At 46.5% G+C, this 25,083-nt stretch overlaps 1 protein-coding gene across 1 annotated transcript; it reads left to right on the top strand.

Moving 5' to 3' along the window:
- The first annotated feature begins 1,249 nt into the window (after window positions 1-1,249).
- Window positions 1,250-22,469, top strand: PLEK2 (pleckstrin 2). The gene is made up of 9 exons (XM_061429187.1): window positions 1,250-1,761; window positions 14,045-14,209; window positions 16,010-16,191; window positions 17,699-17,790; window positions 18,093-18,280; window positions 18,503-18,604; window positions 18,900-18,983; window positions 21,105-21,183; window positions 21,949-22,469. Exons 1-9 carry the CDS (start codon window positions 1,477-1,479, stop codon window positions 22,074-22,076), a joined length of 1,305 nt encoding a protein of 434 aa, XP_061285171.1. The 5' UTR covers window positions 1,250-1,476; the 3' UTR covers window positions 22,077-22,469.
- The last annotated feature ends 2,614 nt before the right edge of the window (window positions 22,470-25,083 follow it).

The following is a 25,083-nucleotide window of genomic DNA, read 5'->3' as shown; positions in this document are numbered from 1 at the left end:
AATCTCTCATGTCCTGGATTTGAATCCAGCAAGTTTTCATAGCTCAGATTATTCTTTCCTCCTCTTCCCAGCTCTTGACGTGAGAAACAAGAGCATTCACACTGTCCTGGGGTTAAAATCCAAGCTTGTGTGACCTTGGGTAAGTTATTTAACTGCTTCAAGTTTCAGTTTCCTTGGCTGGAAAGAATGGGATAATAAACTCACCTTATGGTGTGTTGTACATTAATTAGAACCCAGTGGTGTTGGAGAAGACTCTTGAGAGTCACTTGGACAGCAAGAAGATCCAACCAGTCCATCCTAAAGGAAATCAGTCCTGAATCTTCTTTGGAAGGACTGATGCTGAAGCTGAAACTCCAAAACTTTGGCCACCTGTTGCCAAGAACTGACTCATTGGAAAAGACCCTGATGCTGGGAAAGATTGAAGGCAGGAGGAGAAGGGAACAACAGAGGATGAGATGGTTGGATGGCATTACCGACTCAGTGGACATGTTTGAGTAAACTCTGGGAGTTGGTGATGGACAGGGAAGCCTAGTGTGCCACAGTCCATGGGGTTGCAAAGAGTCGGACATGACTGAGAAACTGAACTGAACTTAATACAGGTCTGGCTTCAGTAGGTGCAGAATTGATGTTCATTCTGAAATGGAATGAAAGCCCCTTTCATTTTGTACTCCTCTGAGATCCCAAAGTCAGTCTGTACAGAAGGCTGAAGGGGGCCATTTCTAGGGCAGGGGCACCCACTGTGCTTTGGGGGTGGGCTCCTGGTTAGTTTTGAAAAGCACCCAGGGGCACCTTCTCCCAATCTAGAGCTTTCTCTTCCCTTTTAGGCATTTGGGGTCTTTTCCTGTCCTGATGAACAGTCCTAATAGGGCCGGCCCTTCATGCTGGGGCAAGCAATGGATAAAGGGACAGCATCGTAAGGACGGGTTCAGTATTATGGATGCTTTCCTGTTTTTGACATTTTGTTAAACATGGATTTTTTTGGCCTTAATTTTTATTTTAAAAATTTCAAAAACACTTAACATATTTTAGAATGTTGCATTAAATTTTTATTTATCTAGATTACTGGGTTCCCTGGCTCTCCCTTAAATTTTGCCCCTAATCATGGAAAGTTCAGTTTCAGCCTTTTTGGCAGAGAGGAAGGGCCTTTTTGGCCCTTTTGGCCAGAGGGCCCCTGCAGATGGTGCCTGCTTCCTTAAATCCTTGACCTCGCTAATGGGAACATTTCTCTGCGCCTACCAGAGGCCAGGATCCTGTTCCCAACCTGGCGCACCTCATCCACTCTCCCATCCCCTATTTCTATAGAGCTCAGGGATGACTCCAGATTCTTGAAATCCTTTCCGATCAGCTTGATTCCCTAAGTATTAGTCGAGAGCAATGTACTGGGTGCGAGGCAGGCACCTGGTTAAGGCTGGGAGTGGCGGCAGATGGGCAGAGACGGAAGGGTAAGGAGGCGCCCAGCGCGCAGGGGGCACCTGGATGGCGGCAGCCGGGGCGGGACGCGAACGGCTGGCAGGCTCAGCAACTGGAGGACTAACCAAGGACCTCAGGGCACCTTCGGTGGGGGCAGCACGTTGGAAATCCCGACCTGGACTGACTTCCTGCCCGGGACGCCCCGCGGCCTCGGGCTCTGGGCGCGGGCCAGGGGGCGGCGCCGCGCCGGGTCGGAGGCGCTTCCTGGGCGCCGCGGGAACGGAGGAGCGGGCGGCGCGGGACGGCGCCATGGAGGACGGCGTGCTCAAGGAGGGCTTCCTCGTCAAGAGGGTGAGCGTGCCGGAGCCTCTCCGGACACGGCCCGGGGCGGCTGCGCGGCGGCCGCCGGCTTACCTGAGCCGCGATCGGGCGGGCTGGGGACCCTCTGGGCGGAGCCGCGCGTGTCGCGGACAGAGCCGGGTGGGCGGTGGCTGGGGGTGAGCTTTAGCTAGAAAAGAGGGGCTGGGGTACGGGCAAGGAGGAGAATCCCGCTCGGCTAGCGCGTGTGGGGTGCGGGCGGGCGGCTACCCTTTGGAGGACAGCTTCTTTAAAACAACTTACTAAAATACGAAGTGCCTAGGATTTAACTATGATGTCTTAAAACAACAGAAGGGTGTTCTGTAGTCCCCCAAGCTCGTCCGATTAATGCATCATCTCCTGTATTCTTCACAATAACCCGTGAGCAAGGAGAAAGCCTTTGTTTGTTAAGCCTCTGCTGTGCACCAGTCTTGGACGCTGTCTCTTTTAATCCTCCCAACAGTCCGACAGGTCGGTGGTCCCATCTTACCGCCCTTTCTGAAAGGGGAAAAAGAAGTTCAAAGAGGCTAAGTAGCTTGCTCAGGATCTGGACCAGTGGGTGATGGAGCAGGATCGAAGCCACTCAGGCTGCCCACTGCAGGGTGGGTATTATTATCCCTCTATCACAGATGAGGAAACCGAGGGGCAGAAAGATGAGGTCGCTTGCCCAGAGCCCCGTGTCGCTGTGTGGTTGGTTGAGCCCTTGTTTAGAGAACCCGGAGGGCCAGCTGTAAAGTTACATGTGAATTTTCAACAGCTCAGGGGTCTTTGCCCTCGATCCCCTGTTGTTTAGGGGTCAGCTGTATTGTTTCTTTTCACAAATCTGGAGTTTTATTTTCCAAGACTTCCATCCAGTCACATGTCATTTCTATGTGGTGTTCAGCCTTTCCAAATTCTATAGTTTTTACTGATCATGTTGAAAATATTGGGGGATGACTGGTTACCTTATGAGTATTAATATTATATAAATGGAACAGTTGACGCTGAAGTACTTTAGATCATTCTGTTTCACTTGTGGTTGAATCTATCATGTTATTGCTGTTGCTGTTTAGTCCTAAGTCGTATTCGACTTTTTTGCAACCTTCTGGACTGCAGCCCACTGGGAACCTCTGTCCATGGGATTTACCAGGCGAGAATATTAGAATGGGTTGCCGTTTCCTACTCCAAGGGATTTTCCTGACCCAGGGATCAAACCTGAATCTCCTGCATTGGCAGGTGGATTCTTTACCACAGAACCACCATGGAAACCCTGAATCTATCATAGTTTATAGCAAATAAATAGAATTTGTTTTTTCCTTCACTTTGGTAAGCATAAAAAGTTTTAGCCATTCTGGAAAGGAGAGGGGTGAAGATACCCACTAGCATAAATTCAAGCAGTCTCTGAGCAGTCTCCATCCTCACTCCTTCCACGTCACCACATGCGGCTTTTCCCACAGCAAGCAAGAGTCCAGAGGAAAACCAGGCATATGGGACCAAGGTAGAAAATGAAGGAAAAAGCAGCTACAGGAGGGAAATTAGATTTGAAAAGTTCTTTTAACATTGATGTTCACACTGAACATCTATGCTAACCTAACAGCAGAGCATAAAACCTGAGGATGAGCCTTCCGGCTCTTCTACTGAGTTTCCAGCTTTGGCAGGGGGATGGGTGAAGAGGGGAGAAGGGACTCTCCCTCCCATGGCCTTCCCTGGCCAGCAGATCAACCCTGAGGTCCCAAGTCTCTTTCAGGTCAGTAGGGAATATAGTTATGTTATTTTACACATTATTTGATATAGGAGGGTAGGTGTGTTGTTTGCTCAAAACTATGAGCCAGAGGAGGTGTAGGAGGCTGTGCTGGATCAAGGGTCAGACTGGATACAAGCAGGTACAGAATTCCACGCCTGTTTCGTGTCACCGGGATTAAAATGATAGATTAGTCCTTCAGGGTTTGTGGAGGCAGCCACACCCCAGAGAGAGCACCTTTGGAGAACTTTTCCTGTGGCTTCTAAGGTGAGGGAGACGGGTGGGGGGTTTGATGGGCATTGTTGATTGTCAGGGGCTTGCCCACCAAGTTCCCTGTCCCTCTCTCCCTCACCTGAGAAGCTGCAGGAAAAGTTCCTTGAAGGTGTTGGTTGGTAGAATAACTGAGCCTGCTAGGCGCCTGTTGAAGACAAACCCTCTCAGATGGGCCCCTGTGGGCATCCCTGTTACTGGGGTTTGCCTTACGTGATTTCCCACCACCACCACCACCATGCAGAGTCAAGGGAGGGTTGAAGGGAGGGGAGGAGGTGAGTTCTCTTCCAGACAGGCCAGTATAGCGTGGCCCCTTAGGGAGTCCAAGGTACAGAGAAGGGAGGACAGTCAACTCGTCTGACCCCAAAAGCCCACAGACGGGCTAGACTGAAATCCCTAGAGCTGTCCAGCCAAACCCAAAGACAAGCAGTTGGAGCTGGAAGCCTGACCCCTAGGCAAGCGGAAGCCACACCCTTTCCTGCAAAGTGAGGAATGGGGCCCCTTGCCCCTGCCAACAGTCCCTCCCTCCTGATCATTCAGGCTTTCCCGCATCCCCCATTATTTCCCCTTTCCTCCTGGGTGGCAGCAGCAGCCCCTGTGTCCACCAGGGAAGTTGCAGGACTGTGACTGTGGGATTCCACAGGTTCAAGAGGGTTTACGGTACAGAAGTGGGGCGGGGCCCAGGCTGGCAACCCAGAGTACAGAACAGTCATCACCGGTGAGGGTGAAGCAGGAGACAGGCAGGGGCAAGATGGATTTGATTCTTAATCCAGCCCAGACAAGAAAGACAGCGAAGCTCCAGGCAAAAATGCAGGGTGCTCACTTAGCCTGGTGTTAAAGGAGGGTGCCCAGGAAGGAGGGCAGGTCTGCATGGGTAGGGCTGCTTGTCTTTAAAGAAGCGGCTGGAACACATCAGGCATGGCTACCTGGCTTGTACCTCCTACAACTCTTAGAAAATGACATGGCCATGTCAACATGCTGTAACCTAGATCTTTCATCTGTAGGACTCAATCTCCAGGAAAGGCCATAAAAGCTTTAGGAATGGGACTTCTCCAGTGGTGAAAGATCTGCCCTCCAATGCAGGGAATGTGGGTTTGATCCCTGATTGGGGAACTAAGTTCCCACATGTCATGGAACAACAAAGACCCGCCACAGCCAAAAATAAATAAATAATATATTTTTTTAAAAAGGCTTTAGGAATAAAGTGTTATTTAGATAGAGAATAAAAACTGGAGGCTACCTACCTGTCCCCTCAAATAAACAAATGATTACAAGTGAATTATGGTTATGCATAGGGCTTCCCTGAGAAGCTAAGGCAACCCACTCCAGTACTCTCGCCTGGAAAATCCCATGGACGGAGGAGCCTGGTAGGTTGCAGTCCATGGGGTTGCGAAGAGTTGGACACGACTGAGCAACTTCACTTTCACTTTTCACTTTCATGCATTGGAGAAGGAAATGGCAACCCACTCCAGTGTTCTTGCCTGGAGAATCCCGGGGATGGCAGAGACTGGTGGGCTGCCGTCTATGGGGTCGCACAGAGTTGGACTCGACTGAAGTGACTTAGCAGCAGCATAGGGCTTCCCAGGTGGTGCTAGTGGTAAAGAACCCTCCTGCCAATGCAGGAGATGTAAGAGACGTGGGTTCGATCCCTGGGTCAGGAAGATCCGCTGGAGGAGGCCATGGCAACCCACTCCAGTATTCTTGCCTGGGGAATCCCATGGACAGAGGCTCCTGGTGTGCTACAGTCCATGGGGTCAAAAAGAGTCAGACATGACCGAAGCGACTTTAGCATAGCATGTGGTCATGCAGATGTTAAAAATGTTTTTCATATTATAGTCCAAAGAGTAAAAATAGAAATGGTACGAGAAAGGAAAAAGAAAAATTACTTGGATGAAAAAAAGACTAGAAGGAGTTCCGAAGGCTAGAAGTCTGTTTGAAGTGTCAGCAGGACCGTGCTCCCTCCGAAGCCTGCAGGGGAGAGCCCTTCCTTGCCTCTTTTGATTCTGGTATTTGCAGGCTGTAAAGGAAAAACCAATTTTTCCTTCCTAGGTAAGGAAAAATTTAGTTCTTACCTGCTGTGTTTTTCTCCACCTGTGACTCTCATTTACTTTCACACAGACTACTTCACTTCTGACTCTTCTAGTCACCAAATGTGTGGAGGTTTCCCCCACACCAAGCAATTCTCTGTGACCACCCGTGTGTGTCCTACAGTTTAAGTCAGTTCTGACGCATCTACCCAGAGGCAGTCTCCGGTCCCACGGGTTAACAGCGCAGTCTCACAAGGCTGCTTCCCCAGCCTTCCCCCACCCGCCACACACACACTTCAGATGCCAGTCCGAAGCCCAAGTTATCACCTGTGCTCTGACTGTGTAACCAACCACAGATCAGAGGTTCCAGTGACCTTCTGCTTGGGGTGAATTTCTAGAAACTCTTCAAATCCCATATTTTTGGGATTTTATAGAGGCACATGTAAGCATGACAAATTGTCAAAGCCACTTTCAGCTCTTTTCTTTTCTCAAGAGAATGGTTGGGGGGGGTGGGGCTAAAAATTCCAAGCTGCTAATCATGGCTCAGTCTTTCCAGTGGCCAGCCCTCACCAAGAAGCCCACCCAGAGTTTCCTCATTAGCACAAAAGATGCTCCTGTCACCCAAGAAACTTCAAGGGGTTCAGGAGCTCTCTACCAAGAACTGGGGGCAAAGAAAAATATATGTATTTTCTGTCATCTCACATAGGAAATGGCAATCCACTCCAGTATTCTTGCCTGGAGAATCCCTTGGACAGAGGAGCCTGGCAGGCTGCAGTCCACGGGGTCGCAGAGAGTTGGACACTATTGAGCGCACACGCATGTATGCATTATCTCACACAGGCTCTCTTTTGTGTTCCTTGGCTTGTAGGTGCTTCACTCTAATCTCTGCCTCCATCATCACATGACCATCTTCTCCCCATGTGTCTTTCAGTGTCCAAAATTTCCTCTTCATATAAGGAAACCAATTATATAAGTGTTTTTAGGGCCATCCTAATCTAGTATGGGGCTTCCCTGGTGGCTCAGCTGGTACTCAAATTGCCAAAATCCATTGGATTATAGAAAAAGCAAGAGAGTTCCAGAAAAACATCTGCTTTATTGACTATGCCAAAGCCTTTGACTGTGTGGATCACAACAAACTGTGCAAAATTCTTCAAGAGATGGGAATACCAGACCACTTTACCTGCCTCCTGAGAAATCTGATTGCAGGTCAAGAAGCAACAGAACCGGACATGGAACAACGGACTAGTTCCAAACTGGGAAAGGAGTACGTCAAGACTGTATATTGACACCCTGCTTATTTAACTTATATATAGAGTACATCATGCAAAATGCCAGGCTGGATAAAGCACAAGCTGGAATCAAGATTGCCAGGAGAAATATCAGTAACCTCAGATATGCAGGTGACACCACCCTTATGGCAGAAACTGAAGAAGAACTGAAAAGCCTCTTGATGAAAGTGAAAAAGAAGAGTGAAAAAACTGGCTTAAAACTCAACATTCAAACAACGAAGATCATGGCATCTGGTTCCATCACTTCATGGCAAATAGATGGGGAAATAATGGAAACAGTGACAGATTTTATTTTCTTGGACTCCAAAATCACCGCAGATGGTGACTGCAGCCATGAAATTAAAAGACACTTGCTCCTTGGAAGAAAAGCTATGACAAACCTAGACAGCATATCAAAAAACAGAGATATTACTTTGCCAACAAAGGTCTGCCTAGTCAAAGCTGTGGTTTTTTCAGTAGTCATTTATGGATGTAAGAGTCGGACCATAAAGAAAGATGAGCGCTGAAGAATTGATACTTTTGAACTGTGGTGTTGGAGAAGACTCTTGAGAGTCCCTTGGACTGGAGGAGATCAAACCAGTCAATCCTGAAGGAAATCAGTCCTGAATATTCATTGGAAGGACTGATGCTGAAGCTCCAATACTTTGGCCACCTGATACGAAGAACTGACTCATTGGAAAAAACCCTGATGCTGGGAAAAGTCAAAGGCAGGAGGAGAAGGGGATGACAGAGGATGTGACGGTTGGATGGCATCACCGACTCGATGGTCATGAGTTTGAGCAAGCTCTGGGAGTTGGTGATGGACAGGGAAGCCTGGGGTGCTGCAGTCCATGGGGTCACAGAGTGGGACATGACTGAGCAACTGAAGTGAACTGAACTGAATGACTTCATCTTAACCTGATTACATCTGCAAAGACCCGATTTCCAAATAAGACCTCACTCACAGATCTCCCGGCTTAGGACTTCAACATGTCTTTTGCAGGGGCATAATTCAACCCATAGTAAGTACCATCTCTGCTTCTTCAGGATTGTAGGGTCTTGGGCAAGACCTTTCTAGGCCTCAGTTTCCTCATTATGAGATTTAGGGAGTTTAGATTCTTTACCATCTGAGCCACCAGGGAAGCCCATAGTATTATATAGACTTTTTCAAAGGGTCCTCCAGCTGTAAAACTCTGCTTTCTAAGCCCAGTCCTAGGGTTACATCCCATCTTATGGACTTTCCTTCCACCTAACAGGGTGCTAAGCCATTCATGGTCCAAATGACCTCTGATCCCCGCCAGCTGCTTACAGACAAGGAGCCTGGAGAAGGTAGAAGATGCCCAGGTGAAGGGAGGCCTGGGTTCTTTTCCCACTATAACCAGTGTATTTTTGGTTTTTAACACCCTTTACCTGCTGACTTTGGGGCAGTCTCTTATACCCTCTCAGTATGATGTAGCTTATCCGTAGAGCTGGGATATTTCCTGTTTTGTGGGTTATTACAGGAACCTCTGGAGAAGGCAATGGCAACCCACTCCAGTACTCTTGCCTGGAAAATCCCATGGACGGAGGAGCCTGGTAGGCTGCAGTCCATGGGATTGCTAAGAGTCGGACACGACTGAGCGACTTCACTTTCTCTTTTAACTTTCATGCATTGGAGGAGGAAATGGCAACCTACTCCAGTGTTCTTGCCTGGAGAATCCCAGGGACGGGGGAGCGTGGTGGGCTGCCGTCTATGGGGTCGCACAGAGTCAGACTTGACTGAAGTGACACAGCAGCAACAGGAACCTCTAGCTGAGCTGCCCACTCCCGTCTGGCCGAACCTAATTCAGGGGTTCTGCCGTAGTGCAGTCAGGTGATTTTTTTTTAACATGAGCACCTAAGCTTGTCATCATTCTGCTTAAAAGTCTTTAGGGACTCCCCTCCGGCCACAGTGAGGTCACCAGCTGCTTCAAGTGCTCTACCTCCAAAGTGAGGCCATCTCAGCCTTTCTCAGACTGCTCTCCTTTGCTGTCAGACTGGATTCTTAGTGGCTCATAACGCAGTGCTCTCTAGCAAGTTTGAACAGAAGGGTAAGTTGGATATATTTGGGAGGACCAAGTGCCATACAGCCAAGGACAATGCAGCCAGACAGAAATACCCCACAGCACCAGGAGGCATCTCTAGTGGAAACATCCTGCTGCCGCTGTTTGTCACGTGTTCCTGATAACTCTGGGGACTGGGTGTCAGAAGACCCCGTCCTTCCACCACCTTGGTGGCTGCCAAACACGCATCAGTACCCCATGCGCAGGCCTGACAGCCACTAGCCACCTCCCTGTTCCCCTCATGCCAGAAATTCTGGGAAATGTAGCGTTTCGTCCAGGAAATGTAGCCTTATCTGTGTATTAGTTTGTTCTGCTCAACATCTGTTGGTTTCACCTTTCTCCCTAACATCTCCAGGCCCCTTTCTTCTTCTCTGTTGTTTTAGTTTATGAGGGCTCCGGTAACAAAAGACACGGATGGGATCGCCTAAGCAACAGAGATTTATTTTCTCACAGTTTTGGAGGCTGGAGTCTAAGGTTTAAAGTGTCGAAGGTTTGGTTTCCTTAGGCCATCTCCTCAGCTCGCCCATGCGTGGCACCTCTGGCTGTGTGCTCACATGGTCTTTGCTCTGTGTGCAGGCCTCCCTGACATCTGTATGTCCAAATTTCCTCTTCTCATGAGGCCCCCAGTCAGATTGGATTAAGACCCAGGTAATGGCCTCATCTGGGCTTCCCAGGAGGTGCTAGTGGTAAAGAACCCATCTGCCAATGCAGGAGACATAGGAGAAGCAGGTTCAATCCCTGGATGGGGAAGATTCCCCTGGAGGAGGGTATGGCAACCCACTCCAGTATTCTTGCCTGGAGAATCCCAGGGGAGCCTGGTGAGCTACAGTCCATAGGATGGCAAAGAGTTGGAAAGAACTGAAGTGACTTAGCACGCACACAATGGCCCCATTTAACCTAATCACCTTAAAGACCTTCTCTTCAAATACAGTCACATTCTAAGGTAGTGGTGATTCTTGGGTCAAGAAGATCCCCTGGAGAAGGGATAGGCTACCCACTCCAATATTGTTGGGCTTCCTTGGTGGCTTAGGTGGTAAAGAATCCGCCTGCAATGTGGGAGACCTGCATTCAATCCCTGGGTTGGGAAGATCCCCTGGAGGAGGGCCTGGCAATGCACTTCAGTGTTCTTGCCTGGAGAATCCTCATGGACAGAGGAGTCTGGCAGGCTACAGTCCATGTGGTCGCAAAGAGTCAGGCATGACTCAGTGACTAAGCACAGCACAAGGTAGAGGTGGGGGAGTGGTTGGGGCGTCAACTATGAATTTGGGAGAAGGGCATAATGCAGCCCAGAATGCCTATGTTTTAAGGTTATTTCGCCTCCTCTCCTTCACCTTACACTGGCCCCCATGCCGTCAGCTTAGACGGCAGTCTCCTCTCTGCACCAGCTACACCTGTGTGCTGGCAGTTCACTGCCTTTACTGCTAATGCTGCACTTGAACCCCCTCAGCAGGGGCTCATCGAGCAAGGAGACCCAAGTCTGGGCCATGTGGAGAGCAGTACAGGACCCTCATTGCTGAGGAGTTAGAGCAAATCTTTTTCATTTCTTTAAACATGTCAGCTTGTGTCAAGAAAAGCCATCCGCCATTGTGTAACGTGGATTCTTGGTACAGGATAGAGTGAAGAGAGCAAAACTGTAAAATTCAGCTTGACATATCTGTCCTCTCATGGGCCCAGCTCACGTACCATATAATGTAATGACACTTAGACATATTAGTAAACTCTTGTCAGATTAACTGTTAAAAGTCATATTTAGGGTAGGAGGGAGGCTCAAGAGGAAGGGGATATATGTATGCATGTGGCTGATTCACTTCATTGTACAACAGAAATTAGCACAACTTTGTAAAGCAATTATATTCCAATTCAGTCACTCAGTCGTGTCTGACTCTTTTCAGCACACCAGGCTTCCCTGTCCACCACCAACTCCCAAAGCTTACTCAAACTCATGTCCATTGAGTAGATGATAACGTCCAACCATCTCATCCTCTGTCGTCCCCTTCTCCTCCTTCCTTTAGTCTTTCCCAGCATCAGGGTCTTTTCCAATGAGTCAGCTCTTTGCATCAGGTGGCCAAAGTTTTGGAGCTTCAGCTTCAGCATCAGTCCTTCCAATGAATATTCAGGACTGATTTCCTTCAGGATTGACTGGTTTGATCTCCTCCAGTCCAAGGGACTCTCAAGAGTCTTCTCCAACACCACAGTTTAAAAGCATCAATTCTTGGCACTCAGCTTTCTGTATAGTCCGACTCTCATATCCATACATGACTACTGGAAAAACCATTTTGACTAGATGGACTTTGTTGGCAAATTGATGCCTCTGCCTTTTAATATGTTGTCTAGGTTTGTCATAGCTTTTCTTCCAAGGAGCAAGTGTCTTTTAATTTCTTGGCTGCAGTCACCATCTACAGTGGTTTTGGAGACCCCCAAAATAAAGTCTCTCACTGTTTCCATTATTTCCCCATCTATTTGCCATGAAGTGTTGGGACCAGATGCCATGATCTTAGTTTTTTGAATGTTGAGTTTTAAGCCAACTTTTTCACTTTCATCAAGAGGCTCTTTAGTTCTTTACTTTCTGCCATAAGGGTGGTGTCATCTGCATATCTGTGGTTATTGATATTTCTCCTGGCAATCTTGATTCCAGCTTGTGCTTCATCCAGCCCAGCATTTTTCATGATGTACTCTGCATATAAGTTAAATAAGCAGGGTGACAATTAAATATATATAGATATAAATATTTAATATATATAGATATGTAAATATTTGTATAAATATATATTTAATATTCCAATTAAATATGTATGTATATGGAAAAGTGAAAGAGTTAGTCACTCAGTTGTATTTGACTATTTGTGACCCCATGGAGTCTAGCCTGCCATGCTCCTCTGTTCATGGGATTCTCCAGGCAAGAATACTGGAGTGAGTAACTATTCTCTTCTCCAGGGGATCTTCCCTACCCAGGGACTGAACCCAGGTCTCCTGCATTGCAGGCAGATTCTTTACCATTTGAGCCACCAGGAAAGCCTATATATATGCCATCCTTAGTTGCCACAGTAAATTCTGTTTGGCTTAGACCAGTGCTAACACAGTCAACCCCTTCAACAATTTCCAGTTCCCTAACACTCAGTGCATACCTGCTGAGCATGAAACAGAATTGCAGCATCACACATGTGACAACTGAAGGGGCCTTGGAAATGAATCAGGGCTGGGTCAGGAAACCAGTAATTGCGGACAGTCTCTGATTCAAATAAAGTGCATCTCTCTTGGTTAGAATCCAGCCCTAATTGGGCTCTGCTCTGGGAAATATGCCAAGAAAGTCACTTTCATGAGCGTGTACAAAGCTATTCCATTCTGATTCTTCAGCAGACATTCCCCCATCCACTGGTCTGTTCTAGAAACAGACTCTCTGTCTTCACCTGCCTGTTTTGTCCACTGGCTCCATGACCCATCTGAGAGCCCCACAGGCTCCCCTGCCTTTTAGGTCTGTCACACCAGGTTAGGTAAGATGGTTAGAGTTCTTAATTTGTGGCTTCACTTTACAAATTCCCCACATCCCTCAACTAGTAACATTTTGGAGGGGGGATATATCCTAAGGGGAAAAAAATTAGAGATGCAGATCAAAACTTATGTGCAAGGATATTCATTATGGAGTTGTTTATAATAGTTAAAAGAAAAAAAAAGAAACCTCACTTGCAAACAACAGGAGATGGGCAAGGAGATGATACATACACTTTTTGGTCATTAAAAGACGTGTTGAATCTGAGTGAACTCCGGGAGTTGGTGATGGACAGGGAGGCCTGGCATGCTGCGATTCATGGGGTCGCAAAGATCCACTTGTTGGTCATTAAAAGACATGTTGAGTCTGAGTGAACTCCGGGAGTTGGTGATGGACAGGGAGGCCTGGCATGCTGCAATTCATGGGGTCACAAAGAGTCGGACACGACTGAGCGACTGAACTGAACTGAACTGAATGGTGTGAGAAGATGCTTGGCAAAGTCAACAAAAGAAAGACTGGAAAATAAAACTATTCGTAATATGCTCTTGGTTAAAAAAAAACTAAAAGGGAAAAAGACAAAGGAAATGCAAGGTATTAATAGGATCTCTCTCTTGTTTATGTATTTGGCTGTGCTGGGTCCTCGTTGAGGCATGTAGGATCTTTAGTTGCAGCGGGTGAACTCTTAGTTGCTGTGTGTGGGATCTAGTTCCCAGACCAGGGATGGAACCCACGCCTCCTACACTGAGAGCTCGGTCTTAGCCACTGGACCATCAGGGAAGTCCCTAGGATCTTTTCTTCTGTGTATTTTGCAGTTTCTTTCAAGGCTTATAACCATAGAAAAAAAGAACAAATGGGAACTAGCAAGTCAACGCCAATTGTTACATACTCAAAAGAGATGACAAAGAGATCCGAAGCTCACAATTTCTTCATGAAAATGAAAATAAACATATAATTTGGAACAGGATCTTTTGGCTCTTAAGGACATTATTGGGATAATTGGTGAAACTTGAGTGGAGTTTATGGAACAGAGGAAAATAACATATTTATGTAAATTTCCTAATGTTGATGATTGTATTGTGGTTATGTTGGAAATACTTTTTATTTTTTGGTAGGAGACAATAAAATATTGAGAAGCATCAATATTAATATATGGAGCATCATGTTAAAAACTAATTCTTAAATGGTTTTGTAAAAGTTTTTTTTTGTAAAAAAGTTTTATGCTTGTCTTCAGCTTTTCTCTGAATTAAAATTATTTCAAAATTAAAAAATAAAATTAAGCTAAGCAAGAGAGACAGAGCGTTATCTCCTTATTGGAGAGTTGATCCCATGGCACAGTCTGACCACCTGTGCAACGAGATTCCTCTCCCTATGACCAGGTCGTCCCCTCGGCCACCTCACCTCAGGGCTCTCCTGTCTGTCCTCAGGGTCACATTGTCCACAACTGGAAAGCACGGTGGTTCATTCTTCGGCAGAACACGCTGCTATACTACAAGTTCGAGGGGGGTCGGAAAGTGACCCCTCCCAAGGGCCGCATCCTTCTGGATGGCTGCACCATCACCTGCCCCTGCCTGGAGTATGAAAACCGACCGGTAAGTGAAGGCCCTTCTTCCCAGCGCCTCCCTCCCACTCCCCCGACCACCCCCTTCCCTGGCCTCTTAGCCAAAGGTGGTATGAGTCATGGTAAGAGCCGAGTTACTGAAAAACCTAGACTCAAATCCTGGCTGCACCACATACCAGGCACGTGACCTTGGGCAGGTAATTGAACCTCTCTGAGCCTGAGTTCCTCGTCTATAAACTTGGATAATGTAATGACACCTGACTGTTGCTCACAGCTATGATGAAGATCATGAAGGTAATGGTGGGTCAAAACATTTGTAGCCTAGGAGGTACCACACAGATGTGAGTAGTTACTGCTACTTCAGGTTCAATAGGATGGCTTTCATCCCCCAGGGGGTACGTGTTCCAAAAGTCAGGAGCAGCTCAACCCTAAAAGGAACCTGAGTTAATCATTTACCATCTACCATCAGAAAAGAATCGGAATTAATCATTTACTGAGGGCTCAGTAAGTGCCAAGAAATTGGCTAGGCTTGGAGAAGTCAAGGAAGAAAATTGTAAGATTGGTTCTTTCAGTTAATGATCTTGTTATGAAAGCAAGTGGTTAATTGAAAAACAGTTCCAAATGTTGGTACAGATATTATTGGCCACAGAGAACACTGTCTTGCTGAAAAGGAGGAAGATGCCCTTACAAGCCGTCTGGCTCAGGTACAACTTTGGGATGGATGGAGATTCGGGCATGAACTGGTTGAGAAAGTTTAAACCATATTATATGAAGAATGTGTGAAAGACTTGGGATGATTAGACCCAATCAAGAAGAAGATCAGGCGTAGACATAGAGAACCGACTTACAGACATGGGGGCAGGACGGGGGGTTGAGGAAGGAGAGGGTGGGGTGTATGGAGAGAGTGATATGGAAACTTACATTACCATATGTAAAATAGCCAAGGGGAATTTGCTGTATGACTCAGGGAGCTCAGACTGGGGCTCTGTAACAACCTAGAGGGGTGGGATGGGGAGGGAGATAGGAGGGAGGTTCAAGAGGGAGGGGACACAGGTATACTATGGCTGATTGATGTAGATGTTGGCAGAAACCAACACAATAGTTCAGTTGCTAAGTCATGTCCGACTCTTGCGATCCCATAGACTGTAGCCTGCCAGGCTCCTCTGTCCATGGGATTCTCCAGGCAAGAATACTGGAATGGGTTGCCATCTCCTCCTCCAGGGGATCTTTGTGACCCAGGGATTGAACCTGGGTCTCCTGCATTGCAGGCAGATTCTTTACCAACTGAGCTACTGTAAAGCCATTATCCTTCAATTAAAAATAAATACGTTTAAAAAAATAAATAAAAAAGAAGATGATCAAAAGGAGCAGAACTGAGTTCCTTCAGGGTAAGCGTTAATAGCCTCAGAGGACAGAGGAAGGCATTGAGAGGCTCAGTGGGTCCTATAATGTGCCTAAGCGACCGTAGCTATGGCTCTAGCTCAGTCTCACCTGGAAGCCTGTGTGTTTCCCTCTTTAGCACAGGGACTCTCATAAGAAGGGAGCTTAATCGAGAAGGCAGAATCGGGAGCAGAGAGACCAAGGCCTCAGGAAGCAGACTCTGCTCTAATTAGTCTATCCAAAGGGGCCAAGGTGGTGAACTCTCTGTCACTGATGGTGTACAAGGGAATCTTTAAACGCCCAGCAGCTGGGACGAGATTGAGGGGTGAGGCGTTGGGCAGTCACTGGATCATGTGGTCTCCCGGATCTGCTTCGGTTCTGTCATTTTTGCTGCCCAGCCAGCTTTCTCTCTCCCTCTCAGCCTGGTCTGACTGGCTGTCTCTTCCCACAGCTCCTCATTAAGCTGAAAACTCAAACATCCACGGAGTACTTCCTGGAGGCCTGTTCTCGAGAGGAGAGGGACGCCTGGGCCTTCGAGATAACAGGAGCCATCCACGCGGGGCAGCCGGGGAAGGTCCAACAGCTTCACCTGCTGAAGAACTCCTTCAAGCTGCCCCCTCACATCAGCTTGCAGTGAGTGCCCGGCCCTGCCCTCGCCCTCCCTGGCTTTGCTGCAGCCTCTGCTGTCTGCTCGGCTCAGGGAGGGGACCTCTGTGGCTGCTACATAGGCCTGGCTGGTGCTGCAACTGTGCTCCAGGGCCTGCTTACATTGTTTTCCCTATGTGGGAGTGGCCCTGCCAGCCTGCTCTGGTAACTTCTTGGGGTCCCTGCTGCTCCTGCCCACCTCAGTGTCTTGACCCCCTCCCTTCAGTGTCAACCGGGATGCTCAGGGCTATAAAAACAGCTCCCCAGGAATCTCCACTCACCAAGTCATTAGTCTTGTTTGCAGCCTGGTGGCAAGAACATGTGTTCTGTTAAGAGCTGCATTCTTATTCTGTGGGATTCTTCATCCATCCATCCATTCACTCTTTTAAGAAATAGTTGCTGAGTGCCTGCTGCATGCCGTACATCGCTCTAGGTGCTCATGCAGATGGGCATAAACAAAGTCTCATCTCAGGGGCTTTCCAGCCCAAGTACCTACATAGACAATAAGAAAAGGTCTGCCATTGGTGGCAGGGATTGTCCCACAGAACAGAAGGAAAGCAGGTCAGTGGTGGCAGTGATACTATAGAGTAGGGAAGGATGAAAGGAATTCCTTTCATGGAAATTGTTATATCCACGCATCTGCAGGAAATGCCCACTAACCTTGCAGGAAGCAGAACTTCCCAGGCTTACCAAAAACCTCCATACCAGGCTCTGGAATCTTGATTGTTCATCTTTGTTGTTCAGTCGCTAAGTCGCATCTGACTCTTTGCGACCCCATGGACTGCAGGCCGCCCTGTTCCTCGCCATCTCCTAGAGTTTGCCCTAGTTCATGTATCAGTGATGCCATCCAACCATCTCATCCCCTGTTGCCCTCTTCTCCTTCCCCTCAGTCTTTCCCAGCATCAAGGTCTTTTCCAGTGAGTCAGCTCTTTGTATCAGGTGGCCAAAGTGCTAGAGCTTCAGCATCAGTCCTTCCAATGAATATTCAGGGTTGATTTCCTTTAGGATTGCCTGGTTTGGTCTCCTTGCTGTCCGAGGGACTCTCAAGAGTCTTCTCCAGCCCCACAGTTCGAAAGCATCATATGTGCCCAGGGCGTGGCTAACCCATGGTGAGTGCAGGGAGGACCAACAGCAGATGAAAGTGGGTTCAAGTGATGGGTGACTTTTGAGAAGTAGCTGGAGGAGTTTGGACTTTATACAGCAGATCATAGATAATTCTTTTGTTTTTAAATTAAGCTGTGACTTAATTAATACTTCTATGCTAGACAGAATACCTGTCTAGCATAGAAGTATTAGAACATTTAGATGAACAAGAAGAAATGTTCCCCAATCCCACCTCTCAAATTCTGATGCATAACAGAATACCCCTCTTTCTCCGCGATGTGTATTATGCCACTTGCCACGTGCTTTATACCCTCAGCAGTGGCTCATGGACCCACCCTCATTCCTGTCAATGTGACGAGGGTCTCCTCTCTTTTGCCTTCTTTCCGTGTAGTCGCATCGTGGACAAGATGCGCGACAGTAGCTGCGGAATCCGACCAAGCCCCAACATGGAGCAGGGAAGCACCTACAAAAAGACCTTCATAGGTGAGCCCCTGACCCCTACCCCACCCCCGGGGCTGGGCCAGGGACTGGAGACCTGGGGCTTGGTGACCTGGGACTCAGTGGTGAGCCCTGAGTTGCCTGGCAGCCAACGGGCCAGCCTGAGAGGTGGGTGTGGCCACAGCTCTGGGCAGCAGGTTGGTGTTTGGTCTGCTCCAGGGCCGAGCCCCAAGGCTGTTCCAAGGCTGCCCCAGGGGTCAAGGTCAATGAGGTCACAGCCAGGCACCCCTGAGGAAGCTGGTCTGGAGCCTGTCGTTTTGACGGGTGCTGCCCTTGCCCCGCTGCAGGCTCCTCCCTGGTGGACTGGCTCCTCTCCAACGGCTTTGCAGCCAGCCGTCTGGAGGCTGTGACGCTGGCCTCGGTGCTCATGGAGGAGAACTTCCTTCGGCCAGTAGGCACCCGAAGCATGGGAGCCATTCGCTCGGGGGATCTGTCTGAGCAGTTCCTGGATGACTCCACGGCCCTGTACACATTCGTAAGTGAGGGCCTGGGTTCCTCTTGGCATGGGAGCAGAGAGGAAGAGGCCACAAAGTGTGGGCCAAGGGTCCACGGTCAGCGGGGAGAGGCCTAGGGCTCGGGGAGGGGGTACAGCTTCACCCCCAGGTGGAGTGGGAGTTTCCTTTCCCCTGTGGGAGCTTCCCCAGCCTGGAGCTGGGATGTGTTGGTAACAAGAGTCCTTGTCTCTCCTTCCTACCAGGCTGAGAGCTGCAAGAAGAAGATAAGTCCCAAGGAAGAAATCAGTCTCAGCACCATGGAGTTAAGTGGCACTGTGGTGAAGCAAGGCTATCTGGCCAAGCAGGTATGGTACAGCCCGCCTTGGAGCTGGGAGGAGGTGGACAGTCCTGAACCTCTGGGGAGGCAGGAACCCCCACAAAGGGTGGGAAGGGCTGAGACTCCAGAGGGCACTAGTTGTCAGCAGCATCTGCTAAGTCAGGGTCCGGTGGTGGCCACAAGGGAGCCAAAGCAAAGGGCCGGCACATGTCCGTGCCCATAGGAGTTCCAGACAAGCAGGCCTAAGGCGTTAGAGGCGTGAAGGCAGGAGGATGTGACTACAAGCTGTCACCCACGAGCCATACATCCTTTCTTTGCCTCAGGGGCACAAGAGGAAAAACTGGAAGGTGCGGCGCTTTGTTCTGAGGAAGGACCCGGGTTTTCTGCATTACTACGACCCTTCCAAAGTGAGTACCTTGTCGAGCTTCCAGACATGTCTCTCCCCAGCAGAGCTGGGGTGGTTCCACCTCCAGCCTTCCTCCCAGCCTCCCTACCATAACTTCCACCCACAATGCCTTTCCTTCCACAAGTTGCAAACTGCTCCTCCCAGTCTGACCTCTCTTTTCTTTCATCACATCGTCGCCTGCTCAGTTGATCCTGCTCAGTGGATATCTTCATTGTTTTGGGAGGAAACACATCTTTCAGTTCCTCCAAAGCTGGCTGTGTGCCTACGAAGGGGGAGCTGAGCTGATGAAGAGACTCCTGACTGGTGCTTTCCAGCCTCTTTTCACCCCTTTCCACCCAAAGAGGCGGTGAATTCTGCCCCCTCATCCTCTTGTCCCCACCAATGTTTTGAAAGGTTTCTTTTACCATTTAATATTTAAGCCATAATTCTGAGTTTCAGATAATAAGTATTACTGCATGCTCAGTTGATTTAATTCCAATCAAAAGAACAGAAACATGGCCTTTTAAGTCAGCCTGTTCAGCCTTGTCTTGGTAGATTTTCATTTGTTTTTTGAAATAATGAAGAGTGTGCATTCAGTCAGGAACCCAACCCTAAGCCAAGAACATGAGAGAGCTTGAAGGAGCCCCTGGGGACCCTGCTAGACCACAGGGAGGGCTAAGGGGCAGGGAGGGGCGTGGTGCTGATGTGACTGGCTGTGAAATGAAGCTCAAACTTCCTCACTCATGCAGATAACTTGCCATGGGATGTCCAAGTGCAGCCTCATCTTCTGTTACAAACGACTCTCACGGACTAATTCTTTAGTAGGCTGAGGGTGGTATGATGAGAGCATGATTCTTCTGTTGTTTTTGGTCAGTCGCTCAGTCCTGTCCAACTCTTTGTGACCCCGTGGACTGCAGCACACAAGCTTTCCCTGTCCTTCATCATCTCCCAAAGTTTGCTCAAACTCATGTCCGTTGAGTTGGTGATGCTATCAAACTATCTCATCCTCTGTCTCCTGATTCGTCTCCTGCCCTCAATCTTTCCCAGCATCAGGGTCTTTTCCAATAAGTCAGTTCTTCACAGCAGGTGGCCAAATTATTGGAGCTCCAGCTTCAGCCTAGTCCTTCGAATAAATTATTTAGGATTGATTTCCTTTAGGATTGACTGGTTTGATCTCCTTGCAGTCCAAGGTACTCTCAAGAGTCTTCTCCAGCACCACAATTCAAAAGATTCAGTTCTTCAGTGCTCAGCCTTATTTATGGTCCAACTCTCACATCTGTTCATGACTACTGGAAAAACCATAGCTTTGACTATGAAAGTGAAAGTGACGTCGCTCAGTTGTGTCCGACTCTTTGCGACCCCATGGATGGTAGCCTACCAGGTTCCACGGTCCTTGGAATTTTCCAGGCAAGAATACTGGAGTGGGCTGCTATTTCCTTCTCCAGGGGATCATCCCAACCCAGGGATCGAACCCGGGTCTCCTGCATTGCAGACAGATGCTTTACCATCTGAGCCACTAGGGAAGCCCACAGCTTTGACTATACAGACCTGCAAAGTGATGTCTCTGTTTTTTAATATGCTGTCTAGATTTGTCATAGCTTTCCTTCCAAGGAGCAAGCATCTTTTAATTTCATGGCTGCAGTCACTGTCTGCACTGATTTTGGAGCCCAAGAAAAGAAAATCTGTCCCAGGTTCTACTTTTCCCCTATCTATTTGCCATGAAGTGATGGGACCAGATGCCATGATCTTAGTTTTTTGAATGTTCAGTTTTAAGCCACTCTCCTCTTTCAGCCTCATTAAGAGGTTCTTTAATTCCTCTAAATGGCTTTTTGCCATTAGAGTAGTGTCATCTGCATATCTGAAGTTGTTGATATTTCTCCTGGCAATCTTGATTCCAGCTTGTGATTCATCCAATCTGGCATTTCTGCATATAAGTTAAATAAACAGAGTGACAATATCCATCCTTGACGTCCTCCTCTTCCCAAGTTTGCACCAGTTGTTCCATGTAAGGTTCTAACTGTTGCCTCTTGACTTGCATTCAGGTTTCTCAGGAGACAGGTAATGTGGCCCAGTTATTTCTGTCTCTTTAATAAGAGTTCCGTGCCTTCACACAGTCCCTAATCAGCTCTCCTTTCCTTTGCAGGAAGAGAACCGGCCAGTGGGTGGGTTTTCTCTTCGTGGCTCCCTGGTGTCAGCTCTGGAGGATAATGGCGTTCCCACTGGTAAGGGGCAACTTTGGCCCCATCCTCATCTCAGGGTCCTCCCTCCTGCTTTCTCAGTAATGCTCTGCTGATGATGGACGAAGCTGTGGGGACTGAGTAGGGGCTTTCTCAGTGAGACAGTGAATGGTGTGAATTCTGAAGCCAATTTCAAAATCAGAGAAAGGGCACGTGGGGTATTCTTAGTGTTTTAACAACACAACTAAATAATTCTCATCTTTAATATTCTTTCCCTTCCTTTTCTGTGCTTACTGGCCCATAAGCTTCCACCTAAGAACAATAGCTTACAATAGTGTTTAAAGATTGACAACACAGTTTAATATGTTATCGTGCTAATTTCACACTAGACAGCTAAGGAAGGTAGTATTATTCTCAACTTATGGATGGGAAGATTGAGGTTCAAAGAAATTAAACAATTTCAGTCAAATCCCACATCTGTCCATGCTTTTAACATAAACCTACTAGACTTTTTTGATGTGAGTGAGACTGCAGACCTATGGTTATCATAGAGGGCAGGCCAAGAGGTCTTCCAAGAACGTTCAGACATAAAACTAGCAGGCCTTAAGGCACAGATGAGGGAGAGGGGATGGATGGGAGGCAAACAGGAAAGCATGCCTCTGGTGGGATTTCCTAACCATATATGCACACTTGTACTAAGAAATACTTCATTATGTGTTTTTGTCCGTCTCAGTGACTTTCAGCTGTTCCCAGCTGAAAGCAGACATGGATATTCACTCACTGATTTTTCTTTTTTTTCTTCCTGCCTAGGGGTTAAAGGGAACGTCCAGGGAAACCTCTTCAAAGTGATTACTAAGGATGACATCCACTATTATATCCAGGCCAGCAGCAAGGCTGAGCGTTCAGAGTGGATTGAAGCTATCAAGAAGCTAACGTGACAAGGACCTGAGGGAATGGGGCTGAGATTCCTCCCTCTTACCAGATGACACAGGATTTCCTGGACAATGGGAGTATGTTAAGATTTTTAACTTTTTGTATTTTGTACTGCTTTGGAGTGAGATTGGTGGAGTTGCTTAACGTTGGCAGTGGTGCTATTGCCTTCCCCACCTTCATTTAACCTGTAAGTGCTGAAGCAGCCCTGTCAGCACCTTGACTTTTGCCCATTATCACAACCAGCCATTCCTTGGGTACCAAAGTAGGTCTCCCTTGTCACACTAACTGGCCATGTAATACTGAACAAAACACTATAGCCTCATGATGGAGCTCTCAGAAATGCTGTCAGGACCTCTTAACGCCTTTGGAATGAATAAAAATTGACACTTGTTACTGGCTATTAGAATTCCTATACAAAGTTTCAGTTTTCAAAGGTTTTTCATGCTTAAGGCTGTAAGAATTATTAGGCAAGCTGATTATAAAAACATCTCAAGTGAGCTTAAAGCCTCATCTTCAAAGTATGGATGGGGCAAAATCTTGAACGAAATATTGTTTTGTTTTGAAAAAGAAGCCTTCGTAAGTATTATACATTGCAGAAAAGAAATCATGGACTCAGTTGGATTAGTCACATACATAAAATTACAGCTTTTCTGTGAAAAAAGAAAAAAGTTGTTTGGAAAGATGCAGAGCAGGAGCTTTCTAAAGGAGATAAAGATGTCAATGGGAGAATTAAATCAAAGCATGAAATTTTGGTTTTAGAATGAAGATTAACGGAGACAAATAGGTACCAAGAAGGTTCATCAGTTAGGTTAATCTGAAGTAGTGAAAAGTCTGTATCATACAGTGTCTTTAAAAACATTTTTATTACTTTCAAGCTTAATACAGTAATCTGCCAGTACAACTGCTTAGACTTCCTTCAATGAATAGATATGTAACTTACATTTAAGGGGCGTGAACACCTCCAAAGTGCTTAAGTAAAAGTTCATTCAATAGTTTGAACTATCTTTTCTTGATCTTGTCTAGAATACCTGATCATTCAGATCAGGAATTCCAAGCTAATGAGGTTTTACTTTATTCCTTACATTGTAAGAGACTGCCTTTTAAAGCACCATTTTCCATTTGGCATCTCACCAAGGTCTGTGTCCTCAGTTTTTTTTTATTGCTTTTTGCTATCAATATAGGTTTTTATCTGAATTAAGCTGCATTTGGTTTGATGGCTTCTTGATTGTAAATTGGCACAATTACACCCCACTCTGTACGGTAGGTATCAGTATCATGAGTTGAAAAGTAGTTGACTATTACTTTGAGGCAAATCATGGGACAGTTCTTGCCAAGGGTACTAGCACTTGAATTTTTAAAATTCCTAACCATTTAAATTGCTTTTACTGTGGAAGTTAACTAGGTCAAGCAAGGCCGTCTGTGGGTTTCCACTAAGTTTTTAAGCATTATCCTCAAGTACTGGCTTGTCTTGTTTTACTAGAAAACATGAAAGATCATTTGGATATTTGTATTTTTCCGGCCATTTAAAATTTTCAACTAATACCTAAATGAGCCTCAAACTATTGTTAATTTTCAGTTATGAGTTGATAACCATTTGACCTCAAAGACAGAACTGGGAGTAGATGAAACTCAATTTCTAGTGAATCTTTATGCGGAGAGATTCAAAATTTGGGTAAACTGTTCACTGATCTTTTGTCAATCCTTTCAAGTTTTTAGAACTGGGTGTGATCTTGTTCTCATATTTGCAAGTGATACTTTTAGGTCAGCAGGGAGTTTACTTAGTTCTCTCCATCATCACTGAGGTATTGATCTTTTTCTCTGGCAAGGGTCATAAATTTGCAGAATTGTTGTGGAACTGAACAAAAGGCCTGCATAGGATATAAACCGCTCACCACGGATATCACCAGTATTTCTCAACAGTTATGGCTTTTGAAGTATTAAAAAATTCAGTGAACAAAGTGAAAATTCAATTCCTCTGCTTACAACAAACATTTAAGCAGCACCTGTTATATAGTTTGATAACATTCGTGATGCTGTGAGCTTTACTCCTCAGAAAAAAACTGAAGTGAAAATTATGTGCTGATTTGAATACATCCAGATTCTCCTCTAAATATTCCCAGTATGGCATGCAAGCTAGCAGTCATGGTTCCCTCATGAAAAGTTATATTGTTAGACCTGGATCTAAAGAGCTAATAGAGGCTGCTAAATTAAACAAAGGGACAAACCTTCACAAATAGCTTAAATGTCTCACCAACACACTCTTCTATTTTCCAGTCCTTTTAACAGTGAGTTAAGTCTAGTCCTGGATTGAATAAGGTGGGTTAGATTTAATCTTCTAAGTATTTAAATAGCTATTCTTGGGAATAATTAGTAAAATTAATTTATCTAGTACCTCAAGTATCCTAAGAGATTAAATTTATGAAGTAAACTAAAGTTAACTCAAGACTTGCTACACCTTGGCCACTGTAGCTGTAACTGCAAACCACGTGTTATCTATGAAGTTTATTTGCCTTTGTATATATTATTTATCTTTAAAACAATCAGTTCTTAAAGAAAAAAAATGATGGAAACATTTTGAAAAACGATTGTTAATTGTGTTCAAACAGACCCCTAACCTGTTAGGAAGAGAAGTGAAACTCTAAGGTGGCACCTAGTAAATATTTTACTGGAAAAAAAAATTAAAAGTTGGGCAATGATACTCAAAATAACTAAATTTACAAAGCAGCATTTTTTTCTTAAAAAACAAAAACCCCAGAAAACTAAAGTTCAAAAACAAAAACAACCCCCCACCCATTACCAACTTGAATTACAAACTCAGGACAAGCAGCTTAGTACACCAACAAGGACCGGTGTGATAAATTCTCCTTCTGACCACATGTTGTCATCAGTCTCAAATAGGTAAAAGGCACTCAACTAATGTAATTCTTTAGTTACATTTTAAGGCTTTTTTCCCCTAGGAGTAAACTTTCACTAATTAAAATGCTCTCTAAATCCTCTTTATTAAAGGAGGGG

This window comes from Bos javanicus, chromosome 10 (assembly GCF_032452875.1).
Source record: "Bos javanicus breed banteng chromosome 10, ARS-OSU_banteng_1.0, whole genome shotgun sequence".
Taxonomy (NCBI): Eukaryota; Metazoa; Chordata; class Mammalia; order Artiodactyla; family Bovidae; genus Bos; species Bos javanicus.
The sequence above is the reverse complement of the archived record's forward strand: the minus strand, read 5'-3'. Positions and strand labels throughout refer to the sequence as shown.